This window comes from Apteryx mantelli, chromosome 17 (assembly GCF_036417845.1).
Source record: "Apteryx mantelli isolate bAptMan1 chromosome 17, bAptMan1.hap1, whole genome shotgun sequence".
Classification (NCBI taxonomy): Eukaryota; Metazoa; Chordata; class Aves; order Apterygiformes; family Apterygidae; genus Apteryx; species Apteryx mantelli.
Window position 1 is genome coordinate 10,392,996 of NC_089994.1, and position 23,249 is coordinate 10,416,244.

A 23,249-nucleotide genomic window follows, 5' to 3' on the forward strand; every position below is an offset into this window, starting at 1 on the left:
CACAGGTAGAATCAGGCTATCTGATTTCACATAGTGGAAAAGATCTGAAAACAGTAACTGTCCAGAGGGAAGTGTATTCAGGTTTTCTTGCTAAAGGGCTAAGAATAAAAACTCCTCAAGAATTTCCAAGAATGTTTTGCCTTCATGGGAAAGATCTGGTAATCTGTGTAAGACAACACTGGACAAAAACCACTACTATTTACACACCATCATAGGACCATCTGTTTTGTACGACAGCTGGGACCATCAAGTTCTGTACTGACTTCCAGAGAGACCGGCAAAACTTGCTCCAGTGAGAATAAGAAATCCAGCAGAAGCTAATCTGTCATGGGTTACCCTAACTCTTATAAAGTTACCTTAACACCTGCAAAGTTACCCTAACCCCAATAAATGCTGACTTTCAGCTGTACGTAAAAAACCCACAAAGATGGGGGGAGAATCAATACACAAGACAGGATTACACATGGGGGACAGGAGGAACGCAAAAGCAAATTGTTAGAGATATTTTGGGTTTCTAAAGTAAATATCAGAGAGATAAGTAAGCATAAGCAGATGACACTTTTCTTCCTGTAAACTGCCAAATGCAACATGTATATCAAGAGAAATGGTAACTGTTGTATATATTCCTGGCATGCTCAGGGACTCGGAGGTCCAAATAGATATTTTGACCTGTACCCTCCAATTTAAACATATAGATTGGTACCATATTAGCCAAGCTGCTGCTAAAACAAAATAATTAGAGTACACCTCTTGAAGCAGCTCCAGACATGTCCTCCAGTCATTTTGACACAGAAACCATAAATAGAAAAATTTCACCCAAACAGCATTTCTTTTCCTAGAGACATCTGTGAGCAAATGATACTTCAGCCTAATGAAGTAATGAAATCCTGTAACACTGAAAACAGCATAAATGACTCTCTACCAACAGCATAATTGAGCAGTATCATGATGCTGAACAAAGCATAGCCAGGTATCAACACGCTCTTAGTATCTAATTTGGGCCAGAGCTGAAAGAATTTTCCTCAGCATCCCAAGAGGGATTGCCTTACCAACTCAACTCTAGGGAAGATGCTAGTTTCCATCCCTCCAAAACTTTCTTTTTCCAGTTTTTTAAAGCAAGGGACCCAAAACTAGAAGCAAGAGTTTATTTCATGACGAAGAATCCAACAGTGGTTTTTGCTTAAAACCTGCACACACTGCTTTGACTTTCCATTCAATACCAGCATGACTGCTGTCACGGCATTTATAAAACCAGAGGGAATTTAGAGAAGAAAAAGATTTGAGGTTTAAAAAGTACAGTAAACAACTTGGGGTCGCTCTTAGTAATATGGACATACACAAGCCAAACAGCTCAATATTCTCCCACTGATGCGTGAAACAAAAGTTTTATTCAAAGTCATTTATTCATAACTATCTTCTAACAGTAGAAAAAGCAACATTTCTCAGGCCTGAAATATGCGAGGGGCTATGCAAAGCAATGACAAAACTGGATACAAACTGCTTGGTCTTCACATTCTTGAATTTTGGAACCAGTATCAGGAATAACAGGAAATACAGAGTTTCAAGAGTTTGACAAATCAAAAATTGATGCTTTTGCACAGTAAGGGACACAGGCAACTTTTTGGATGCCAGGAAGAGTGCTTATATAACCTCATACAGCTTGTTTTCAGCATTAATCAACAGAAACTAGTATCTTAAATCTAATCCCAAGTTTCTCTTTTCAAGACATATGCTGCCATGCATGTATAGTATGTCACATTTGATTTTGCATAAAATTGTCAAGATCAGACAAGACAGCTAATATACACCACGCACGGCTGCAGCAACAGCACAAAAGCAGCAACAAGCTTTGACCTGCGAGAGGGCAGATCCTCAGAACAAAGCCGTTGCAGGGAGGACAGCAGTGCTGCAGGCCTCCACCCATCACTCCTACTGCCAGCTCTGGACGGTTTTCCATTTTCAACTGTTTCATCTTCCCCCCCTTGTCCCCCCTGCCTCCTTTTTTTGAGAATCACTGTTATTGTCAAAAAGGATAGGGTAAGCGATAATGCAGCAATGCTATGGCAAGAACAATTGTTTGCAAATCTTCTGTACACGTACACGCAAAAAAGATAAAGCAAAATGTCAGAACATTTTGGAAATCAATTTCTAGACAGTTTGTTATTTATTACTTACCAGTGGTATTTAACGGCACTTAAGAGATTTTTTTTTATTAAACGTACTCTGGTACTCCACAAAGTATTTGCAGAGAGATTTTTATTACCAACACAGAATGCAGGACATTAATTTGCAATTTTTCCCCCAATATGCCATAGTTGCCTGTCTTCGAGACCTGCATGGACAATTTTTCAATGGCTGTTAGTCAAAAAGACGTACTACAGGCTTAGTGTCAGCCTGTACACATAAGAACAACTTTAAAAGGTTAGCACAGCTTCACCACTACCATTTGCTGCATGTTGCCCCTGTTAATGCATGGAAAGGATCAGGACAATCAAAAAATCCTGTTCCAGTGCCTGAGGGGAACATTTCAGTCGAGCGTTAAAGTACACATTTCTCATACCATAAAAGAGTTCAATAATGTTAAAGGTGTTATTGTGGGGGGGGGGGGGGGGGGGAGGAGGCAGGGGGAAGAAATCAAGCCGAGCTTGAGGGAGTATTTGTACCTATGCCTCATTTGTGGCGGGTGGGCACTGAAGTAGAAGATACATCGTGTGATAAATGGCTTTTGTTGCCTACAGGACAATAAAAGGAAGCTTTTTGGAAACAATTAGCCAGCATACAGAGAAAGGTCCGTGTATTACATTTCCAAGAAAGAAAACAAAACCCCCTTCATTTCAGGAAAATCCGCTCAAGGGAATGTTTCATTTATATTTCTTAAAAGAACTCGGGCAGCCTTGAGCAGTTGACAGCACAGTAATCTTCTCTTCTAACGTTTTTGTGGTTTCCTTAATACTGATGCATTAGCCAGAGAGAATGAAGCTATGGCAAACGGGAGCCACGGCAGACGCTCTCATCCGAGAGACACCTCATCCTCCAGATGCACCCAATCTTGAGAAAGCTCTATTAGCATGAACACCACGCTACACATATGCTCTAACAATTTAGGAATACAAGTTATTCTGAGAAACTGCAATATGGCTTTCTCTAACCTCTAAAGAAAATCCATCTAAAGATTTTTTTAGGCTGATTACAAATCAAAGGGTTCTCAATTGTTTCAATGCAACAACCCCATGATTTACCAGACAACAGCTTCAGATTACTTCCGTATGAAGAGGCTGTCTGAGTATTCCTGAAACATATTTGCAATTCTTTATTATCTGTAAACTAGACTTGGGTTTCAGTCACAGTAAAAAAAAAAAAAGTTCCAATAACACCAACTTTTTTAGGCCTTCTGGAGCCAAAATACCACAAGAAGCATCTGCTTTCCAAAGGGATGGCAATTAGGTGCTTTTCACAAGTCTACTATTTTTTTTTTCCTTTTTCTTTTCTCTTTTTCCTTTTTTTCTTTTTAAACCAAGAATATAGCTACATTTCAGGCTTACTGACCTTACCACTGTTTCCCCCCTCACCCCCCCCACTCCCAGATTGTAACTATTTTGTTTGTTAAATAATTCCCATACAACCCCTGTGTTAATACATTTGCTTGTTCTGTTTCTGGAAATACATTTACTGACATAACCTGAAGGAAACAGTCACACATTTGAAGCAATTTCTGTATTTTTCTGTCCCTCCTCCTTTCATTTGCCTTCAAATGACACGAGAAAAAGAAAACATGAAAAATCAAAGGCTGGACTTACTGGACGCATATGAGGATGGTACAAGCGAATTCCTCAAAGTGCACAGTATTCAGACAAGCGGAGGAAAGACAGTATTGAGATTTCAGCTGAAGTGGGCTGCCTTGGTCAAATGAAGTCATCTTAACCAGTACTTATAATTCTTGCCTTCCATGTTGTTATTGAAGGGTTTTGTTTGGTTGGTTTTGCTTTGCTTTTTCTAAATAGATTAAGCACTTTAGAGAAGCTGATGGGGCTAGAAATTTTGTTGAAGCCACGTCATAAAATAGAAACAGATGAGAAGCAACGTGCAAGGATAAAAGCATTTTGACATTTCTGAGAGCTTATTTTTGAACCATGGACTGTAAAAAACTTATCAGCCCAAACAGGCTGAAGCGATTACCTTTCTGTTAAACGCTGTGCAAGAACTCGCCCCATAGGTTTTCAAAACAACAGCTCAGATTTCTCCTCTTCGATTTTAAGCTTCACGTTTCACATTTTTAAAGGGCCCTCCACTCCAGCTGAAACCCACTCCTGCTCTGTTACCTAATTCCCCTCGAGTCTTCTGCAAAGCTTCGAAGAACCGCAACCACAGCCACCGAGCTGGAGGCACAGGCCCTTTCCCACCGCTGCTGCTGGGAAGCGAGAGCACCAGGCAGTGGCTGTTGTGCAGACGACACTCGCTGAGCATCGGAAGGCACAAGCCAGCTGGGCAAACTGGAAATGAAATAGCTTGATATATAGACAGATTTCACAGTTTGTCATCATAAAACACTGTTTTTCAAGAATAAGTGATCTAAAACTCTGAAAATTTTTCACATTTCAAAGATGATATAAAAGGTGCCTGAGGAAAGAAAAAAGTGAACACAAACACACGCAGATCTAGTTTATTTTACTGATTTCTTTTCGGCCACCTAAAACCAGGATCCCTTTAATCCACTGCAGTGGTCCCAGCCTACACACTAAAAGTGGTATTTTTCTCTCCAGGGTGTCTTTGACTGTTTTAGCATGCTAGATATTTGGCTTCTGGAGAGATTGTAAAGTTGAGATGAAGTATTTGATCCAATACATCTTCTGTGCAGTGAATGTTACATAGGGATTTAGCCAGCACAATACCAAGAGAACAACAGTTCAGGGAAGAATTACTCAGAGATATCTCATTTTGAAAAGGAAGGTTTACGCAATTTAAAATTTGTCAAACATTCAACTCCACTCTGCCTTCTTCCTGCTTCGCTGCTACAGGCATCCTCAAAGAAACGGGGGAAGAGCAGAGCAGAAGTGCTGATGCTTCTGCATTAAAGCTGTTTACTTAATACACTGCTGAAGAGAATGACCTCTCTAAATCACGGTCTTGAAACAATGGGTACACAAAAAACAAAGGAACAGCATAATACAGGAGCGTGCACATTTACAGCCTTTGCCCTGCTTCAGTCCCAGAGTAGGAATTTCAAACGTATCACTCTCCAGCGATCTAGAGTCATAAAATTTAGTAAAAGTAACAAACAATTTGATTTTGCAGAAATTAAAAATACATTCTAAATGGCACCAGGTTGACCAAGCCCCACATAGTTTACCCTGCAAGGAAACTACACCTTTGGAAAACTCCTCTGGTTTCTGCGGCTCTTTAGAAACCACAACCAGTGTTATTTACTTTGTCAGAGGAAGCATCTTGTGCTGCCACTTCCCTTGGAAAACACATATGGTTGGAAATGGTGACTAGCACTGTCCTGAAGAGCTTCCTAGTCAGAGAGGAAAAAAAGTTGGTGCTAAATATTTCCCCGAAGAAGTGTAAAGCAAACACAGCAACTTAGAGCAGGAAAACCTTTATTAGCATGTTGTCCTAACTACCTTGAGTTGACTGACTGCTCAAGGATTTAAAAAAAACAAAAAAAAACCAAAAAAAAACAAAAAAGCCAAGCATAAATCTGGCCCCAACAGTTCTGTCAGAGAGAAGACACCAAAACCAGGTTGGACAAGCAAGACACATCAAGAACCAAGCTGCAATCTGGTAACTGGCTTAGGAAAACCAGTACATGATGCTAAGAGTGAGAAACAGTTCAAGTGCTAGCAGAGGGTAGGAGTAAAAACCAGTTCTCAAGTGGCCTTTAATTTGAAGAACAACAGGAGGGTTAAATTGCGCAGGGTTGGGGAGCTGGAAGGACCACACCGATTCTGAGGGTGCACCCAAATACACATCTGACTTTCTGTACATATATATATTTAACAGACAGTGTCACTATCTCAATTTTAATTACCCTTATTAAGTAACAGATTAGTATTACCCAGAAGAGATGCGAGAACTGCTGCCATAGGAAAGGTTGCTTTACAAGGATAAAGAGGCGCGCATGCTAAAAGCAAGGCCGGATTCACATTCTTTATCCGGGAGGGAACAGGCAGAAGAGCAGTTCCTGGGTTCGACCGAGACCCTGCTGGTGAGACGAATGCCAACATTTGTCAACGCCATCGCCAATGAACAGGTTAAACTTAGCCCCTCGCAGGGCCGTTCCCACTCTTTCCGGGCAGCAGCCTCCTCTCTCCGGAGCTGCCTGGGCCAGCCAGCAAGCCCACGGCGCAGGGGACGGGGACAGACTCCTCGCGGCGGTGCCACCACACCTTCGGCCTGACCCCTGCCAGGACGCGGCTGCTGTGACTCGCGCCGCCCGTTGCTCCTGCACAATATACACGCGCCTTTCTGGGCAACCTTTACACAAATCTCAAAAGGCAGAACCGTAGCAGAATCAGACGGTCCTACCGGGCAGGTCCTAGGCAGGACGGCCGACATCCCTGCCGTGGGGCAGTGTTTTACCGATGTGCGCAACGGCAATTGGTCCGGGATAGCCAAACTTCCAGCTAGGCAGAAATCCAGCACCTCACCACTCAGAAACAGCAGGGGATCTACTTACTACTGGGTTACAGGCACGAAGTGGAGGCCCAGGGACACTGAAATCACCTAGAGTGCCCCCATCGCTGTGGTGGAGCAGGATCTTGATCAAGCCCCCCACCACCCCAACGGCAGCCCCTCTGCCAGCAGGAGGAAGGAAGCTCTTACAGCACCCCGCACACCCAGGACATCTGGATTTGCATCTCGCATTCTGTGGAAACTCTGCTTCACTGTCCTCATCTGAACAGCAAAGTCAGAACTTTGCCTCCTCACAAAGGTACTACGAAATTTAATTTTCTTTGTGAGGCACTTGCATATAATAGCATGACCTATAAAACCGCCATGATGCTACCTATTACCAGCGATAGCAAGTCGATGTCAATCAACTCCAGGACACTCAACTGACACTATGAAATTCAAGTGACAACAGTCTCCATTTTCACATTCACTATCAAAACAAAATAAAAGATGAAGACCAATGTGATTAAGAAAACACCCACAACAAAAGCCTGACCTCAGGTTCGCATTTAAGAGTTGTTAATCTATGCCATATTATCGCAGCAAGGAAAAGAGTAAACAAAACCGTTTAAGAGACAGCAGCAACCTCACTGAAGTCACAACGCATCTTCTGACACAGTTAGGACTAAGGAAGCCCCATCTGTGTTTTGACATTTCAGTATCGCTTTCCAGCAACAACTGGATATTTTTTAAGAGCTGGTCTGTTAAGCAATGAACTGTTAAGAAACATCTCTAAATAGTACATAAGCTGGAGTCAGTGCAGTTACTCTGGATTTATGTTGTTTCAAATAAGACAGCTATGTACCATTCTTAAAACACTTCAGTGCTTGGAATGAACTTAACAACACAATAAAGCATTGCTCTGGAGCAGTAGCTCTAAGAGATGCTGTTTTCTAATTTTCTTTTCCTAACTGTAGGTATAATGCTTGCTTTCAAGCTGCCACTGTTCTTTCCTGTAGGAAGATGGAAAAATAGCAGGTACACCACATAGGAGAAAATTGCACCTTTTATGCTATGACAAACATGCAGCTCATCAGTGGTATGACTATTTCAGACAAAATATTTCATTCCATGTCGTCCCATTATCTAGGGACCACAGCATGGCCTTTACTCTATTTTTACAGTCATAGCTATCATTTTATTGCCCTGCATAGCTGCACTTACAGCCTCCTAAAACTATGTACTACTATTAGAGCATATAAAAAGGTGTCCATCACCACTGTAATTTTATCACTTCCTTCCTGTAAACAACAGTTGTTGCTGCTGCTAGAAAGAAAATAGCATTTGTTTCAAATAAGTTACAGATGAAATAGATTATTTGAAGAGCTAAGCAAAAGTGGGTTTTTTGTTTTAAGACCTTCATTTCCTTCCAACAAGGAGAAAATAGGCCAGATAAATTTATCTTTTAACTAAGCCAGATACTCAGTTTATGGCAATCTGTGCAGGTTCACTGATCTCAGGAAGCCAATGTTCATTGACTCCAACTTGAGGATTTGATGTCCTGAACAGGTATCATAGAGGACTGCAATTCTGGAATGCCAGTAAAAATAAACACTTGCTTGTGCAGTGACCTCTATTCAGCTCCTCCTAACACAGAAAGCAGCTGGACAGTCTCTTTTTTTAATCAATCCTGTTTAGAAGTTTTTAAAAAGGGACTCGCCCTTCATCTTTCACATCACCTAATGAAGATGTCAGCTCAACTCCCAAGACCTAAAGGTCAAGGCATATTTTTACTCTAATGGTACCCAAAAGCATGTTAGGCAACTATGAACATACAGCACCTGCTCAGCAGAGATTGCAAAATCATTTTACACAAGGTCTAGGGAAGGGAACAAAAAAAGACATTAGCAGGAGAGGAGAACAGATGCAACAGCCACAGTGCGGAGGAATCGGAGGTACTGGTAGCTTGAAAAAGTACCCAGCTTTCCCTGTGCATCAGGAGTAAATTTCCACTCACAAGACTGATGCAGAATTTAAGTGCTATGATGTTATTTAAATAGGATGCTTCACGTTCTGAAGGACAAAAGCATAATCCCATATTGTTATTAAAGATCACAACTAATTTGAAGGCATAATTCCAAGCACATTCTCCTCAGCTGCAAGTCATTTACTCCAGGCCCTACCATCTCATCTCATTCTCCTATCACTGTATCTGTTTGCAGGGCAATGCTGAGAACTGTATCAGCAAAATAAAGCAAATCTTAGAAGAAGAAACAGGCTAGGGAGGAATTTTAGTGGTTTTGTTTCTTTAAGTGGGATAATTTCTACTGCCCAGTTCACAGCACTGCTCCATAAACAGCTGTATCAGCACAGCTGACAGAGAGCAAGCTAGACACAGAGGCAAAACTGAAAAAGCGCCTAACTCAGCTTTGCTGGTAAAGAGGACACACAGGAAATCACTGAGGCTCACACTGGCATGATGCTCATTGCTCCCTTCTATTCCCTATGTTTCTTCTGCGACTAGGTGATATTTTGCCATTTTCCTCACTGGTTGTATTCTAAGGTCCATCCCACCACCTCTCACCTTGGTTTCAGTTCTCCTCGTGGTTCCATCTTCAGAAGTGACAATAGACACGTGGGAAGTGGGAGTGCCTGGGTCTTCCTCCACAGTAACCGTCTCTTCCACCATTTCTTGAGGTTCTTGCATCATTGCTATCGATGTCTGGTTGCTGGGGCTTTGTTCCTAAAGGAGCAGAAACAAAGGCATCTGTCACTTCTACCATCATGGCTTAACTCTTCTACTGATTTCAGCTTTTTTTTTTTAATTAACACGTTTTATCCAACAATTTGCAAATAAATATTCAGAGAAAGAAGAATTTACTGTCCCCAAAAAGCATGCTGTGGCTATGCTGGTCTGACTGGGCTCAGCTCAGTAAAGGGAAATCATGTGAAGCTGCTATCAAGGACTTCATGTTTATAGGCAACCTACAACAGGGTACTAGTTTACATTTAAACCTGCTTTAAGCTTTCTCTTCAATGCCCAGTGTAGGAGGAGTGGAATTTCTGCTCATAGAAACATTCATTCTGTTCCACAGTGAACAGGATCATTGGGTTTCTGAGCAGTTAATCTTACACACCATTAAAAGTTTATTTCCATTTGATAAGACACACTCAGTTGCAGACTACAGAAGGCTATAAAAGATCAAGACCTTCTATTAAAGCAGCACCCGTCTCCCACTGTCCAGAGCAATGATAATTTTAAAAAGTATGCATAGCTAGAGATGAGCAGCTGAATTATTAGCAATGCTACCATTCTGACATCCTCCCTTCAGTAAGCCTGTAAGATCTACCTGGTTACAAGCTCGTTCAAAAGTTGTCACAGACACATAACATAAAGAAACACTGAACAGAAGGAAACTAGATCAAAGGTTGGTTCTCGCAGGGAAACTGCCCGAAAAGAACCGTTCTGCTTCTCACGCGCACAAATGGCTGAACTTTCCTTTGCCTTGTGCAATTGTGTGTCTCTCAGCACAGAAGTCAGGAAGTTCCCCTTCGGTCAATGAATGTGTTTCAGAAGTTTCACAGCAAGTGGCCAGTAAAGAACTGACTTGCATACTGAGAAATAAGACTTTTCCTCAACATTACAAACCCTCAACTATGTAAAATGAAATGACAGATTGTTCATTTTATTACACGCCCTGAAGGCGGTGGGCTACATGCAAGCACAGCATCCACCTACACAGACCTCAAAGCCAAAGCAGGGCTTCTATTCACGTCTTGTCAAACAGAGAACATAAAGAATATCCTTTATTAAGGACATGCACACACACAGTTTTTATTTTTATTTTTTATTAAACAGAAAGGAATTAGTACACAGGGCCCTAAACTGCAGAGTTAACACAACTCACCTAAAGAAAACACTGTCAACAAATTCAGTATACGTTTTCAAATCACGGGGAAACAAAAAAAGATACCGATGAAACTGTTGCTATGCAGGTGCTAAATCTAATTATGTCAAGGCTTAAATATCCTGTATTTGTGAGCAACCTCATCACCAATTTTGTTTTGTATTTTGCATTTTGTTTTGTAGCATTTTGTTTGGAAAAATTGCATTTCATCTCGATAATGGACTTTGGATTGCACCCTTGGCAGTGCCATGGTTTTTTGTAAGCCCTGAAGGACAGTGTTCTTCCAAATGACTTTATGCTGCTGAGCAGGAGCAGGGTATTGAGGTCTCATTAGGCTCTGTAGGGAAAATGTATTTCATTTAATCCCTGTGTGATCCGTAACCTCCTTTGAAGCAAGCTGAGATGCCCTTGTTCAGATTCCTTTATTTACAGCTGTATTCTGGCATTCTGGAATTTGGGCTTCAGCTAGGAAGTCACTTTCATTTTCCTCGCAAGTGCTAATATTAACCAAGACCATGACAATAAGCCTCAGGCAATCATCTCACTCAAAATGCAACACGGACAACCTTCAAAGGTAGCACATATTGGACCACCAGAGGTGCTATAAGCAGCCACTGCTCCAATTTCTACTGAAATCACAGAATAACTCAGGCTATAGAAATAATCAACCAGTATTAGGCTTTTGAAATCCTAAAGAAAATCCCTACTTTCAGTCTGCAGTGTTTAATCGTTATGGCCAATAACTTATGATACACACTGATTCCTCTATGGGTTCAGAAGTCAGACTGCATCCACTGACCACAATTTCAGGAGGGAAATTAGCTCCTGTGACAAACAGATGAATCCCTTCACATTCTTCTTGAAGGGACTATATTCCAACTGCAATTCCATTTTTCCTCACCCCACAGTAAAGCTTCCCCTTAAACGGAAGACATTTACGCAACATTGCAACTCAGTGAAGATTCAGAGCTTCCCTTCGTCTTCACACAATCCCAGTCTCACCAGCAACAAAGAAATTGGTTACATATGCATAGACTTTTCCTCCCTTACACCTTGTCATTGCCATGGCACTGAGTGCCAAAACTGCTTCCAGGTGGGATTTTCTTATTCTTCACGCACACATACACACACACATCTCATCCATCACATTCATTTCTAGCTGCACCTTGAGGTGACTAGAGGAATTTCTGTCTCTTCCTTCTCCTCTAGATTCTTCAGAGGCAAACCTTGTTTTGTGATAATGAACCTGGGGACATGTAAGGTGGAAAGGAATACTTTGCTCTTTGTGCTTTGCAATACTTTTCAGTTTATAAAAAAGTCTCCCTTTGTATTCAGGCTGCCTGTAGGCAAAGCAAATCTTTGAAGCTTGGCACTTAAACATAAGCAAACTGAAAAATAGAGCATATTGACTTTAAATGAGCACCAGAGCTTGTTTTTATCCTGTGGCTGCTTCTAAAACGAAGATTCAGGGAGATATGGTGCAGATCCGCATTCCTGAAGGAGAAAACTACTGGTAGCAAGAGACCATCCCGAGCATCAGAAAGCATAAAAGCTTGCCAAATTGAAGGCAGATATTCCCATGCAGACAACTAACCAGACCACACATTCATGTATTTTCCTTCTTACTGTGCAAACTACTGAGGGACACAGTGAGCAAAGAGGACTGAATATCATCCAACTTACTCTTCCCTGAATCAGCTTAACGAGGTGGTTCTTTCATCTCCAAAGCCAGTACTTTCTCTACATTGCTCACTTGTAGTTGTCACGAGCTTGCAATAATGCAGAAAAGATGCAAAGATTGTTATCTGTTTTGTTTTAGTTTCCATCATTAGAGATTTTAGATTATCATAAATTTCAGAAACTGGGACACATTACCCCTTTCAACCACGTTCCCCTGTACTCAGCTTCTAAGCCAGTATCTAGGACGCTCTTTTGCTAAATACATCTCAGAGATGCCAAACACTTGCCAGTTGAGCCCAGTTATTCAAAATAACACACAAGTAATCAGACAGAGCTGGAATACTACTCCCGCAGCGAGGAATCCTATTGGTATTTCACTGCCTGCTAGACAAGAGGATATTCCAGTCCAGGACAACGCGCTCTCCTTCATTTACCTTGCTAGGGTGCTCTCAAAGCAGACACAAGCCTCCACACAATTCCTCCCTCCCTACCACGATGGCCAAGAGGCCATGGCCAGACCGTCAGACAGGAGGGGGCTCCTGAACACAAGAGGGATCTGCTGTTCCATGGCAATCACTGGCATCAGTTGAGCACCTGGGAAGACCAGGTCTAATGGGAGCTTCTTTCCGGTCATCCTCAACAGGAGACTGTTGGGATTGCTGACAGATCCTGCAGGTCAGCTCCTTCCTCCTTCAGGGACTTCTCCCTCCCCTTGAAACGTTCAAGCACAACCGCCAAACCACAGAGATCTCCCCACCTCTGTAAAATGGTGGCAGGATTCCTCTTGCAACAGATCAATGCATTGCAAGGTGACACACCCCCCAAAACTGGCTGAGCGTTACTCATGAGGTCCCCTTCAAATAATCCTCTTTGGTTCCTTCCAAGAAGATTACAAGACAACACTAAGTCATAAGAATAGGTTCCAATCTCATCATTGCAAAGGGTATCAATAGCCAAGGCGTTTCTCCCTGCTTTTTTTCCTCAGCACTAAATGAATCCTATCCTGTTTATCTGTACTTAAATCTCCAGCATGCTTAAAAAAACCCAAGCTATTTAAAAAGCAAAACAACAACAACAAAAAAAAATCAATTTATCCCTAGCCTGTAAAAGTTAAGTGCAGATGAAACAGCTAAAGGCCTTGTAAAATAAGCAAGAACCATAAAATAGTAATTCTTGTTTTGTTAAAAAACAGAGTGATTTACCATTTAGGGCACATATCTCCCAGGGCTTATTTTGCATTAGAATACTACGGCTTCTATAATCATCCCCATTTCAATTTCTAGAGTTATATTTCCATCAAAACAGCTATTTCATATCTTTTTTAATAAACCAATAACCTCTCCCAGGAGGATCAGACATCCTATTTTCGAACAGTAAACAAAATTCTTTATTCTTTGCCTATGAAACAATTTAAAACCGCCTGTAAATAATATAAAATTACAGGAGATTACTTCCACCAAAATAGTCTCTCTTTAAAAACTCTGAAAAGATGTACATCGACTCAACATTCTCCCAGAGATGCCCTTTGTTCAGCAGGGAGCCATGCTGGCTATTCAGGTTACTGCTTACTCCAGGCTACTGCTAGATATCAGATCTGAAGGGGTTTGCAAAGCACAAAGACTGGTCTACACCAGTGAACACGCTTGTCCCCGAACCACCCCAGCATAGACAAAGCTCAAGTGTATCAATTCCTGTGAAACACATCAGATGTCTGGGCATAATTAATGCCATTGGACAATAGTTCTAACTGAATTAAATGTGGATTCTCCCTCCTCCCTTTCTCATAGCCTTTGCTTAAATTACTTATTCACTTACTTTTAATTTTCTTATTACTCCAGTCTCTGCAAATCATCGAGATTATTTATAACTGCAAAGTCAGGCAAACATCAGTTTTACCAGGATCAAGTCTCAGACTGATGCTGTTCTGCAGAGCTGGTCCCCTTCCAACTTAGGTCTGCACTTCTAGCTCAGTCAGATCCGCAAGCTGTGCTTTGCTGAAGACATGAGGAAAAGAAAGGAAGAGAAAAGAGGCAAATCTCCAGGAATGTGTCAACCCTGTAAGCCATGAGATTGTCATGTTCCTGCTTTGAGGATCTGTCTCTGATTGGTGTCCCAATGGGACAAAGAGCAGGAGAACCACTGGTGGAGTTTGCTGAACTCAGGGCATTCGTGGCAGACCTTTTTCCAACATAAGGTCCAGCTCCCCAGCAGCTCAAGACTCCAGTCTGATTACTATCACATTCTGCTGCCTTGCCAGAGCTCCCTTTCTTTCACTACAGCCCGAAGATCTCTGCTGCGCTCCCAGCTCTTGATTTGTCCAGGGAGCTTTTTGTGCATCTTGGTAGCACCACAGCCAGAACCCACAGGAGCCAGCACACCCCTCGCAGAGCCCGGCTTAGCCGTGGGCAGCCCTGGAGGAAACTGCTCCTGAAGCACGATCAAAAAGGAAGACGACAGGGAAACAAGCCTTCCCCTACAGCAGGGCTAGCAGGCAGGGCACCTTCCTGAAGAGCGTGAAGACTATGTTCAAGGACTGCCACACACTCTATTTGTCTAATTCCAAAAATGCAGCGAGATCCAGAGCTTCAGCATCAAGTATGGGTGCTCAGTCACAGCTATCCAAACTCTTCACTACCCAGGGAAACACTGCTGCATAGCAGGGAATCAAGAGGTGAGGTATCATCCAGGCAAAGTGACTCTGAAGCAGCAAAATGCTCAAGGACTGGCCTATACTGAAACCAATGCAGCATACGGCACCAGAGAGAGAGTCTGCTAGATGCACAATGATTTTTAAGATGGGAAAACAAATATCTATTTTCCTACGGATCAACTGACCTCCTCTTAGCAAGCCTACTCCTCCAGTTAAATATCTCATGGGAAACAAAATGCTTAAAAAAAAAAAAAAGCTATTTATGGATTCAGCTCACTTTAACATGAACCCAAACACATTACCCTACGACAAGCTTCAAGGAGAGCTCTTCAAGTTGCTCTGCTGGAGCTCGCGCACAAGCTCTACCCTCCGGCTGGGCAGTTCTGAACATAAGGAAAACGTTAGCTCTACGTGAAAGCAGACTGTCCTGGCATGGCACACCAGCGCTAACTCAGCCGCACACCACAATGCGCCGACTGTTCCCTGAACACTTACACGCTTCCTTTGTCCTTTAGGAACACACACGACAAGTGAGTAACAAATAATGCCAAGAGCTTTTAAAGCCCCAAGGTTAAAAAGGAACTTTTCAGCAACTGAAGAAACCTCAGCTACAGAAGTTTAGAAAAGCCACAAAGAGCCGCTTCTTTCGCGAGCGGGCATGGTAATTCAGCATCTGAAGGCATCGCACCTTCCAGGGATAGTGAGAGGCGGAGGTGGGGGAGAGGCAATCAAAGCCCAGACAAGGCCTGGAGCAGCAATATTCATCCCTCAAGCACTGCGAGATACACTGGGGTCCTGTTCAGCCACGCGGTAACTGCCCATCAACACGCAAATCTACAGCGCTTGCCCAACGGTCAACAAAGAGGGCTTTTATGCTATTTTAAACAATCTGAAGTGTCTCAGTTAATGGAAGACCGGGCAATTGGCCCTCAACTATTTCTAATTGACTGGAATGATGGATGAAGCTAAAGGGAAAGCTGACCCACTGAACTTTTCCATACAAAGCTAGAAAACTGGAGGAGATTGTAAACAGTTTATAAGAACCAGAAGTGGGAGAGGCAGAGCCCCAGAGGCTTTGCTCCTCTTAACCTGCTGTAAAGTTGTTTTAGACTAAGGAAGACAAAGATCCTCAACTCAGAGCAACAAACAACAAAAAATACTGGGGAAGGCCTAAACAAATACGGCATTTTTCCCATGCTCTCCTCCCCTTTCTCCCATAGCTACTTAGCTTTGCCATGCAAGCTGGTCCTTTGAACCAGAGAAGACAATTTGTCACTTTGACAAGACAGACGTCTCTCAGGGCTCTGTATTGCCTTGCCATGTTTTTCAGATCGACTGGGTGTTAACCAAAGATGCCAAGACATTACATCCCAATCAGTTTCAACAGACTGGATGATATAAACTTAAAAATTACATGTTAATCAGGCCCACTACGCTAAAGGTAATGCTCAGTGAATCAAGCACGCACAGTGATTTTCAGGACAAAACAGTTACCATTGGCTCTTGCACTGCATAATGGCAGTGCTACCGCACTTCCACAGAGTGCTCTGCTCACCTAAGCGGCTCCTAGGAGGGGGCAATGAGGACACACATTTTCCTGGTAGGGAAATGGATGCACGATAGGTCCAAATTCACAGCACCTATCTTCAGGCAGCTTAGTGAGGTATCTAAATGCAGAGTAACTTAATTTTTCATCTCTAGTCAAGAAGCAGAATAGGCAGCTTCAGAGAACAATTCAGATCTTGCACAGACAAAATCTCCTCCTTGGAGGCATCGAGCTCTTGCCACTGGTTCTGCAGGGAAATTACATTAAGTCTCAGGCCTTTTAAGAAAGCATTAAAGCTGGAGGATGGATCCAGGTCTCAGAACAGAGATGTAAGAGGTCTGTGGTAGAACCCAGAGCCAGACCAAGGTATCGCAATTCATCATTCAGTCCTTAGTCATGAGCTTGTTCTCCCCACAGTGGTTCACCAGATCATGCAGTAAAACAGAAGCATAAGCGGCATTTTTAACATGAAAATGATAAAAGCAAAAAAGTTAAAGAACAGTTGGTATGCACAGCATTAGGGCCAACCCTATTTCTCCTAGCTTTTGACACTATGGCTAATGTTTATCTGGAAGATTTGCTCACCAGGAAAACATACTAAAAGAACAGGAAATGATTGCTTTTCACCAGGATTTGGTACAGTGCTCACTCTGATATGCAGTAATTTAGGCCTGTAGCTCTTCAGCCAAACTACCTCCCAAAGACAAACACAATGCAAACCCGCGTGTCTAATCTGTGACCAAACCCAGAACAATTCTGACTTGCTTCCTCTCTGGAGCCTTTCGGATGAACTAATCAAGGCTAAATTAGGAAGATTTTCAGTGGGATGAGGTTACATTATGGACTGCAATTTTCCAGCAGGCTTTTTCCTTCATCTCCACCTGCTGCCTCCACAATGTTGGCTTTAAGGGTGGTGTGGGATGACTCATTTGTACATTCCTTTCTGCAAGACAGGCATTCAGCTTTCCTTTCTCTTTGACCCCACACAGTTTTGGTCAGAAATAAAACTGATGCATGTATTACTAGATATCAAGTCCACAAACTTACATGCACATAGGAGTCAGAAGTACAAGCTAGGTCCTTCATCTAAAACAAAAAAAAGAGCTGTCAGTTTGGCAGAATATGTCAGTAGCTTTCTTTATGCAGTCCACATGCCCCAGCCTCTGCCCCAGCCACTTAAACTCATCATCAGCATGTCAAAACAGAAAGAGCCAGAGCCGGTCTGTCAGTTTTTGGCTAACACATGGGCACACCTACCTGCATTGATACCAAAGCACCTCAAAGAAGGGCATTTTTAACTTCAAGGCATATGTAAACCACCTCTATGTGCTCTGAATTATGACCAAGACTGGATCATTGCTTGGGTGTCTTGGTAGCCATATCAGATCAGCGTTAAATTTAACTAATCTCCTCACCCACCCGCAATCTTGCCTGTAGATCTCAACTACAGAACAAATGTTTTTTGTGACAAAACACACAGCCGCAACACAAAAAGCAAAAAGCTTTTTCAATCCTGAACGCGGCAGAAAGAGCAAGTGGATCATCGATGAGTTTTAAAGCCTAAATTCCAAGAAGGCCATTTCTTAAATAATTTATTTCTCATCCTAGGGAATACAAAGTGATTGTGAATACATCTCACCACCTGTCTCACAAGGAAGGAGCTTGCCAATGTTTCCCACTATTAAGCACCAAAGCAGGTTTGTTTGGCACGGAGACAGCAGGACTGCTCCAGTCCAAACAGCCCCCGAGAGATCACCCATGTGAAACTGCATTCTGCTGCTTCCCTCTGGGTCTCCCTCCCCGAGGCCCAAACCAAAAGCCATTCCCTGAAGAGAACAGAGCAGGAAATGTGCGAACAGCCTCTAACACAAGCCTGGCTCTCAATATTATGTAACCCCAGAGACTAAAAATGTGACAGCAGAAAAGAAACTTTGTGGGAGGTCTTTGGATGACTAAAAGTCCATTTGAACACCAAAAGACACAAACAAGCCAAAGAAGCCAGAGGCCGCTTCATCTGCTGTAAATCTTCCAAACAGAAGAGGTTCCAGCAGAAAGACAGTTTTCCCAAGTGCGATGCAGTTACTGTATTATTTCAACTGCCCAATTTCACTGACAGCTTTCCGCCCGCTCTCCAGTAGCACATTTACTCATGCATTTTCTGTGCATTTCAAAGACTGAACTTGCAACCCCCGCTTGTACATGGACAATCTTCACACAGACTGGAAAAACAGTAGGAAGACTTGTTAAGCCACTGTTAAACTAGCAATAAACAGTAAAAAGAAGAAAAGAGAAAGCATTCTTGAAGCAAAGCTCAGGGGAGCCCTAGTGCACATCACCTGAACACAAAGTTCCCAATTTAACAGAATGGTAAAAAAAAGGCGACTATAAATCTTGGATATTAGACAGGGAAAATGCCGAATAAGAACATTTCATTATCTCCATTTGGCATCAGTGCGGCCACTACTGGAACAGTCTGTTCAGCTTTAGTGTCCACAGCTTGGGAAGGATGCAGATACCCTGGAAAGGGCTCAGACCACAGTTACCAGAACAACCAGGAGAACAGGATCCCTTACCAAGCCCTAGGTCCCAGCTATTCAGCTCATCAAAGAGAAGGTCAAGGGGTGATCTGATCACAGTTCCAGTGCCCAAAGGGGCGATGGAAAGTTGACAAAGACCCTTCAGTCTCACAGATAAAGGTTTAACTAGTCCCAATGTCAGGAGGCCGAGGGCTGATAAATCACACATGCAACTGGACACATTTCGTTTTAATTTTTAGACAGCAAGAACAAATGTTTCAAGTAAGAAAAACTCACATTCTGGAATTTTCCTCATCACCTATTAATTGATTGGACCTATTTATTTTTAACAAATGTGTTCCTATTTAATCAGAAACCAGAGAAGGGAGAGATCCTAACATGTACGCACACAGGTAGTCATGCTTGACTGTTACATCTCTGAAGGTTTTGAGCCTAAGAATAAGTTATCTAAAGCTTGCGAAGGTCTCCCTCTACTCCTGCCACCACCATTCCCTGCTGATGGAAGAGCTACATAAATGCAATGAAGAGATTTTTGCCTGCCAGGGAGGGGGCTCAGGGAAGGTCCCACGCTCAGCAATGGTTTTGGCTTCAAGAATTCCCCCTCCTCCCACCAGCGTGCCATGATGAATTCCCTTCTCAGCTCTGCCAGCAGCATCTCAAATAAGGTCAAGCTGCAAACCACAGCACTGTGCCAATATAACTGAGAAACCACCATCACCAAGGAATGACTGTCCACTCTGTCCCCACAACGTAGCTCCAAACCTGTTGTGCCAGCATAACGGAGATGGTTGCATAGCAGTAGGAACAAAAGACTGAAGGGAAAGGGAAGAAAAAAAAAAAAAGAGATGAGAACCATTTATCCAGGCAGTGTGACTAAGAAAATGCCTGGAAAACCCCTGGGTCCGTTCAGTGGCAGGAACACAACGCCAAATATTGGCAGCCAGGCAATTTAACAAATCCACTGCACCAAGACTGCCATTACTGCATGGTGAGCGTTAGTCACGCATAGGAAGAATTATTTAGGCTAAGGTGGAAGTCACTTGCCCAGCAGTAAATATCTTCACTAGGAAAGTAAAATAGCTCTCAATCTTCTAGTTAAACATTGGGTTTCCCCCCACTAGCAACGCTGGCTGAGTGTCCCACATGCCCTCTGGACACAAGCATCTTTCTGTGACCACTCCTATTGGCACTGTGTCAGCACTTTTGTATTGAAATGTTTGAATTGTAAAATCCAATAACATTTGCCAGCCACCCATTTATTTACATAATATCTTATTATTTCTGTAAGGCATTTGTTGGCACTTCACAATAGAATTTAAATGTGATAAAGACTTTAAAAAGCGGCAGCTCAAGAGCTTGTAATTTAAGTTACTTCTTTCAAACAGGTTTTCGAAAGGCTTTTCAGAGGGCTATTTCTCAATTAATCCCACACAGGTAACAACAACGAGAGAACACACAAGATGAAATTAAGGACTTGCTGTTAACTAGCATCACTAACTCGGAGAGCTCAATCCATCCTCCGAACACTGCACTTCCCTCTGCAGCTGGCAAGACAAGCTGCAAGATTGCTCTTTCAACCCAGGGATAGGCCAGCTGTGTTTCACTCCCACTCCCACTCCCTGGCCGCGTTTTATGCCAGGAAAGGGAATCTTTAATTTTCCAGAGGAATCCTGCCAAGCCGAGGCTGTCGAGAGGCTGCAGTGTGTCGGTACGCTGCTCGGCAGCTCGATCAGGGCCGGGCCAGAACTTGTCAAAGCGCCCAGTTCCCTACGCACACGCTGACACCAGCGACCACCTTGCTTTGATGCAAACCAGCCTCCTCCGTTAGTCTCCCTTAGTTAGTTAGTTAGTGCTTCCATAAAGCCCACATTCTCTACTAACATTTTGGCAGGAATAAACTGGTTCTTGCGGAAAAACTCCCATCATAAGTGCTTCAGAGAGGAACAAACTTATCTGTAAAGCATTAGAAATCCTTATACTAACTATACACACAGCTGTCTGTCTCAGATTTCAAATAAAATTGTTTTATTTTTCTTCCAATTCTTCACAAAGAATGAACAGTCAGTCTTCCCAGCCCCCCTTTTTAAACAGTTGGACAGAATCAATCACTACAAATTTAGAAGTCACGAGCCCACAGCCAGCAATGAAATGCCCTGCCATAAACACTCTGCTAGCTTCCAGGTCTCGTTCTGAGCGCAGAGCCGTAAACTTCCTCAGAAACACATTCTCAAAGGGTTTGCTTTCATTTGGTTTTCAGCTTCTGTATTTGCTGTTTATAAGAGGAGAATGGCGCCTTTTAATACCTTCCTGGACTCCCCAGGACCACAAAAGTATCTCCATAAAAACGCTGCTGAAGCAGGGAGTCAGGTCTGTTGATTTGGACTAACCCATCATTCCTAAAGATATTCTTAACAAATGGAGACATCTTCAAGAACAGTGGGACAGCACTTCCTTGCAGTAGCAGAAGGCAAGCAAACGTGGTATAATACATTAAGGTAAAACACCCCATTAAACAAGGCATGTAACCAAAATACTCATTGCAAGATTACTTTTTTTGTAGGACACTCCATCTCTCTAAGTGGGGACTCCTTCTATGCAGAGACATCAGAAACGAGGTCAGCACGAGGCTTCCCTCCCATTCACCAGCCTGGTTAAGAATTTCTAACAGCTGCTGGAGCTTTCAGGTGCACCTGCAAAATACCTCTGTAGCCCTCGAAAGCTGCAGGACAGACTTTTGACCATAGCAAAACCAAGGCAAATATCCTCAACGTCACTGGGATTCGGGGGTCAGCACCCACAAGGAAATGCCACAGCGTTCCTGCTGCGGTGCTGCATGCCTTTGGGCAGCAGGACAGAAGATGAAGCAATTTGAGTATCTGCCATGTGCTTTTGTTTTCACTAGTTCATTAGCTTTCGTACACTGAGCCCAGGAGCTGGCATCAGTAATAATATTGCTGCTTGATACTAAAGCCATTGGGTTTTAATTTTTTTTTTTTTCCCTCCATAATATTCCACAGCTTGGCTTGCCCCATCAGGCAGCAGAATAACTGTCAACAGAGTAGCAATAAGCATGGAAGAGAGCAGGTCTGGCAGAAAGGAGATGCAAGAGCAACACCGGGAGCCAAAGGCCCACCAGGAACAGAGACAGAAGGGAGAAGCATGACAAAAATGCACGAGCCTAACTAGGGAGGGCTAAAACCAAAACAAACCCAAAGGCAGGGGTGCGGGCAGGGGAAGGAGGCACTAAAAAGAGAACAAACAATCCAGACATGGGAAGAGTAAGCGTCATGCCAAAGCCAAATCAGAAGTGGTAGGAAAAGGAAAGGATGGGGTGGTGGTGGGGGGGGTGGTAGTAGAAGGAAGCAGGAGAGAAGTAATATCTTCAGTCCTTAATTTTATGCTTTAGTTCACCACATAAACCTTCTGACAAATAGCAGCTCTCTCCACACGCTGCAGCATTAAGATTCTTTTTCAAGGCTCTCCAAACAAAGCAATATCATTCTCTGTTTTTTTACGTGGTTTGCCTAGACTATGTTTTTGTTGCTAAGTATTCATTAGACGTGTATCTTGTAGTGGTACTTCCAGACAAGGAAGGGATTATAAAACCCAAGAAACCTGAACACAGCCCAGCATTCAATTTTATGCAAGTGAGCACTCACGAGCAATACTATACTGTCTTGCTTGTGATTTACCGGCACCTCTATAAACACATTAACATGACAGTGTAATAGCAACATCATTCATGCTGAAAAAGATCTATTCAGCTATGTTAAGAGTGTATGGGTGAATATGAGAAAAGAGAAGAAGGACATCATCCTGCTCCTTAGTTCTGCCTAAAATCATGATCAACTTTCCACACTTAGGCAAGCAGAACTTGCCCTTGGCCACACGGTTGTAGCAAGAACCACTTCTACCTTGCCAAGCCAAGCCAAGCCAAGCCATACCCTTTTATGTCGATTAAACTGCCCCTGCTGAAGCAGAGGTCACTCTCCTGTTGAGCACAGCCAAGATGAAGTTAGAAGGATTTTTTTTTCTTATACAGAGGAAGAACTTATACCTGTATAGAACAGTTCAGGCACGTAAAGCAACTCATTTGGGAAAGGGCAGAAAGGGTCTTTTTGGGACCGCACCAGAGCACGACGTGGGATGCATCACAACCTCTCCCATGCCACAAGCCCACGTGCCAGAGCTGAAGGCAGCAGCAGCAGGCGGGTTACTGCGCCCGACACGCGGGCTCAGGGGCGGGAAGCAGCGCTGCACTAAGCCACAAATACCAGGGAAGTGCAAGAACAACAGATTGCCGATTAATAAATCTG

The 23,249-nt window shown here is 43.0% G+C and overlaps 1 protein-coding gene across 5 annotated transcripts in view; it reads right to left on the reverse strand.

Annotated features, from left to right (window-relative positions):
- ARVCF (ARVCF delta catenin family member) overlaps nt 1-23,249 on the reverse strand; it is a 305,181-nt gene that overhangs the window by 93,664 nt on the left and 188,268 nt on the right. For all 5 annotated transcript variants that reach the window (XM_067307355.1, XM_067307353.1, XM_067307356.1 and 2 more), the window contains one exon: nt 9,197-9,355. In XM_067307355.1, coding sequence (XP_067163456.1) covers nt 9,197-9,322 — 126 coding nt within the window. In that variant the 5' untranslated portion in view covers nt 9,323-9,355. The remainder of the gene's footprint in view (nt 1-9,196; nt 9,356-23,249) is intronic.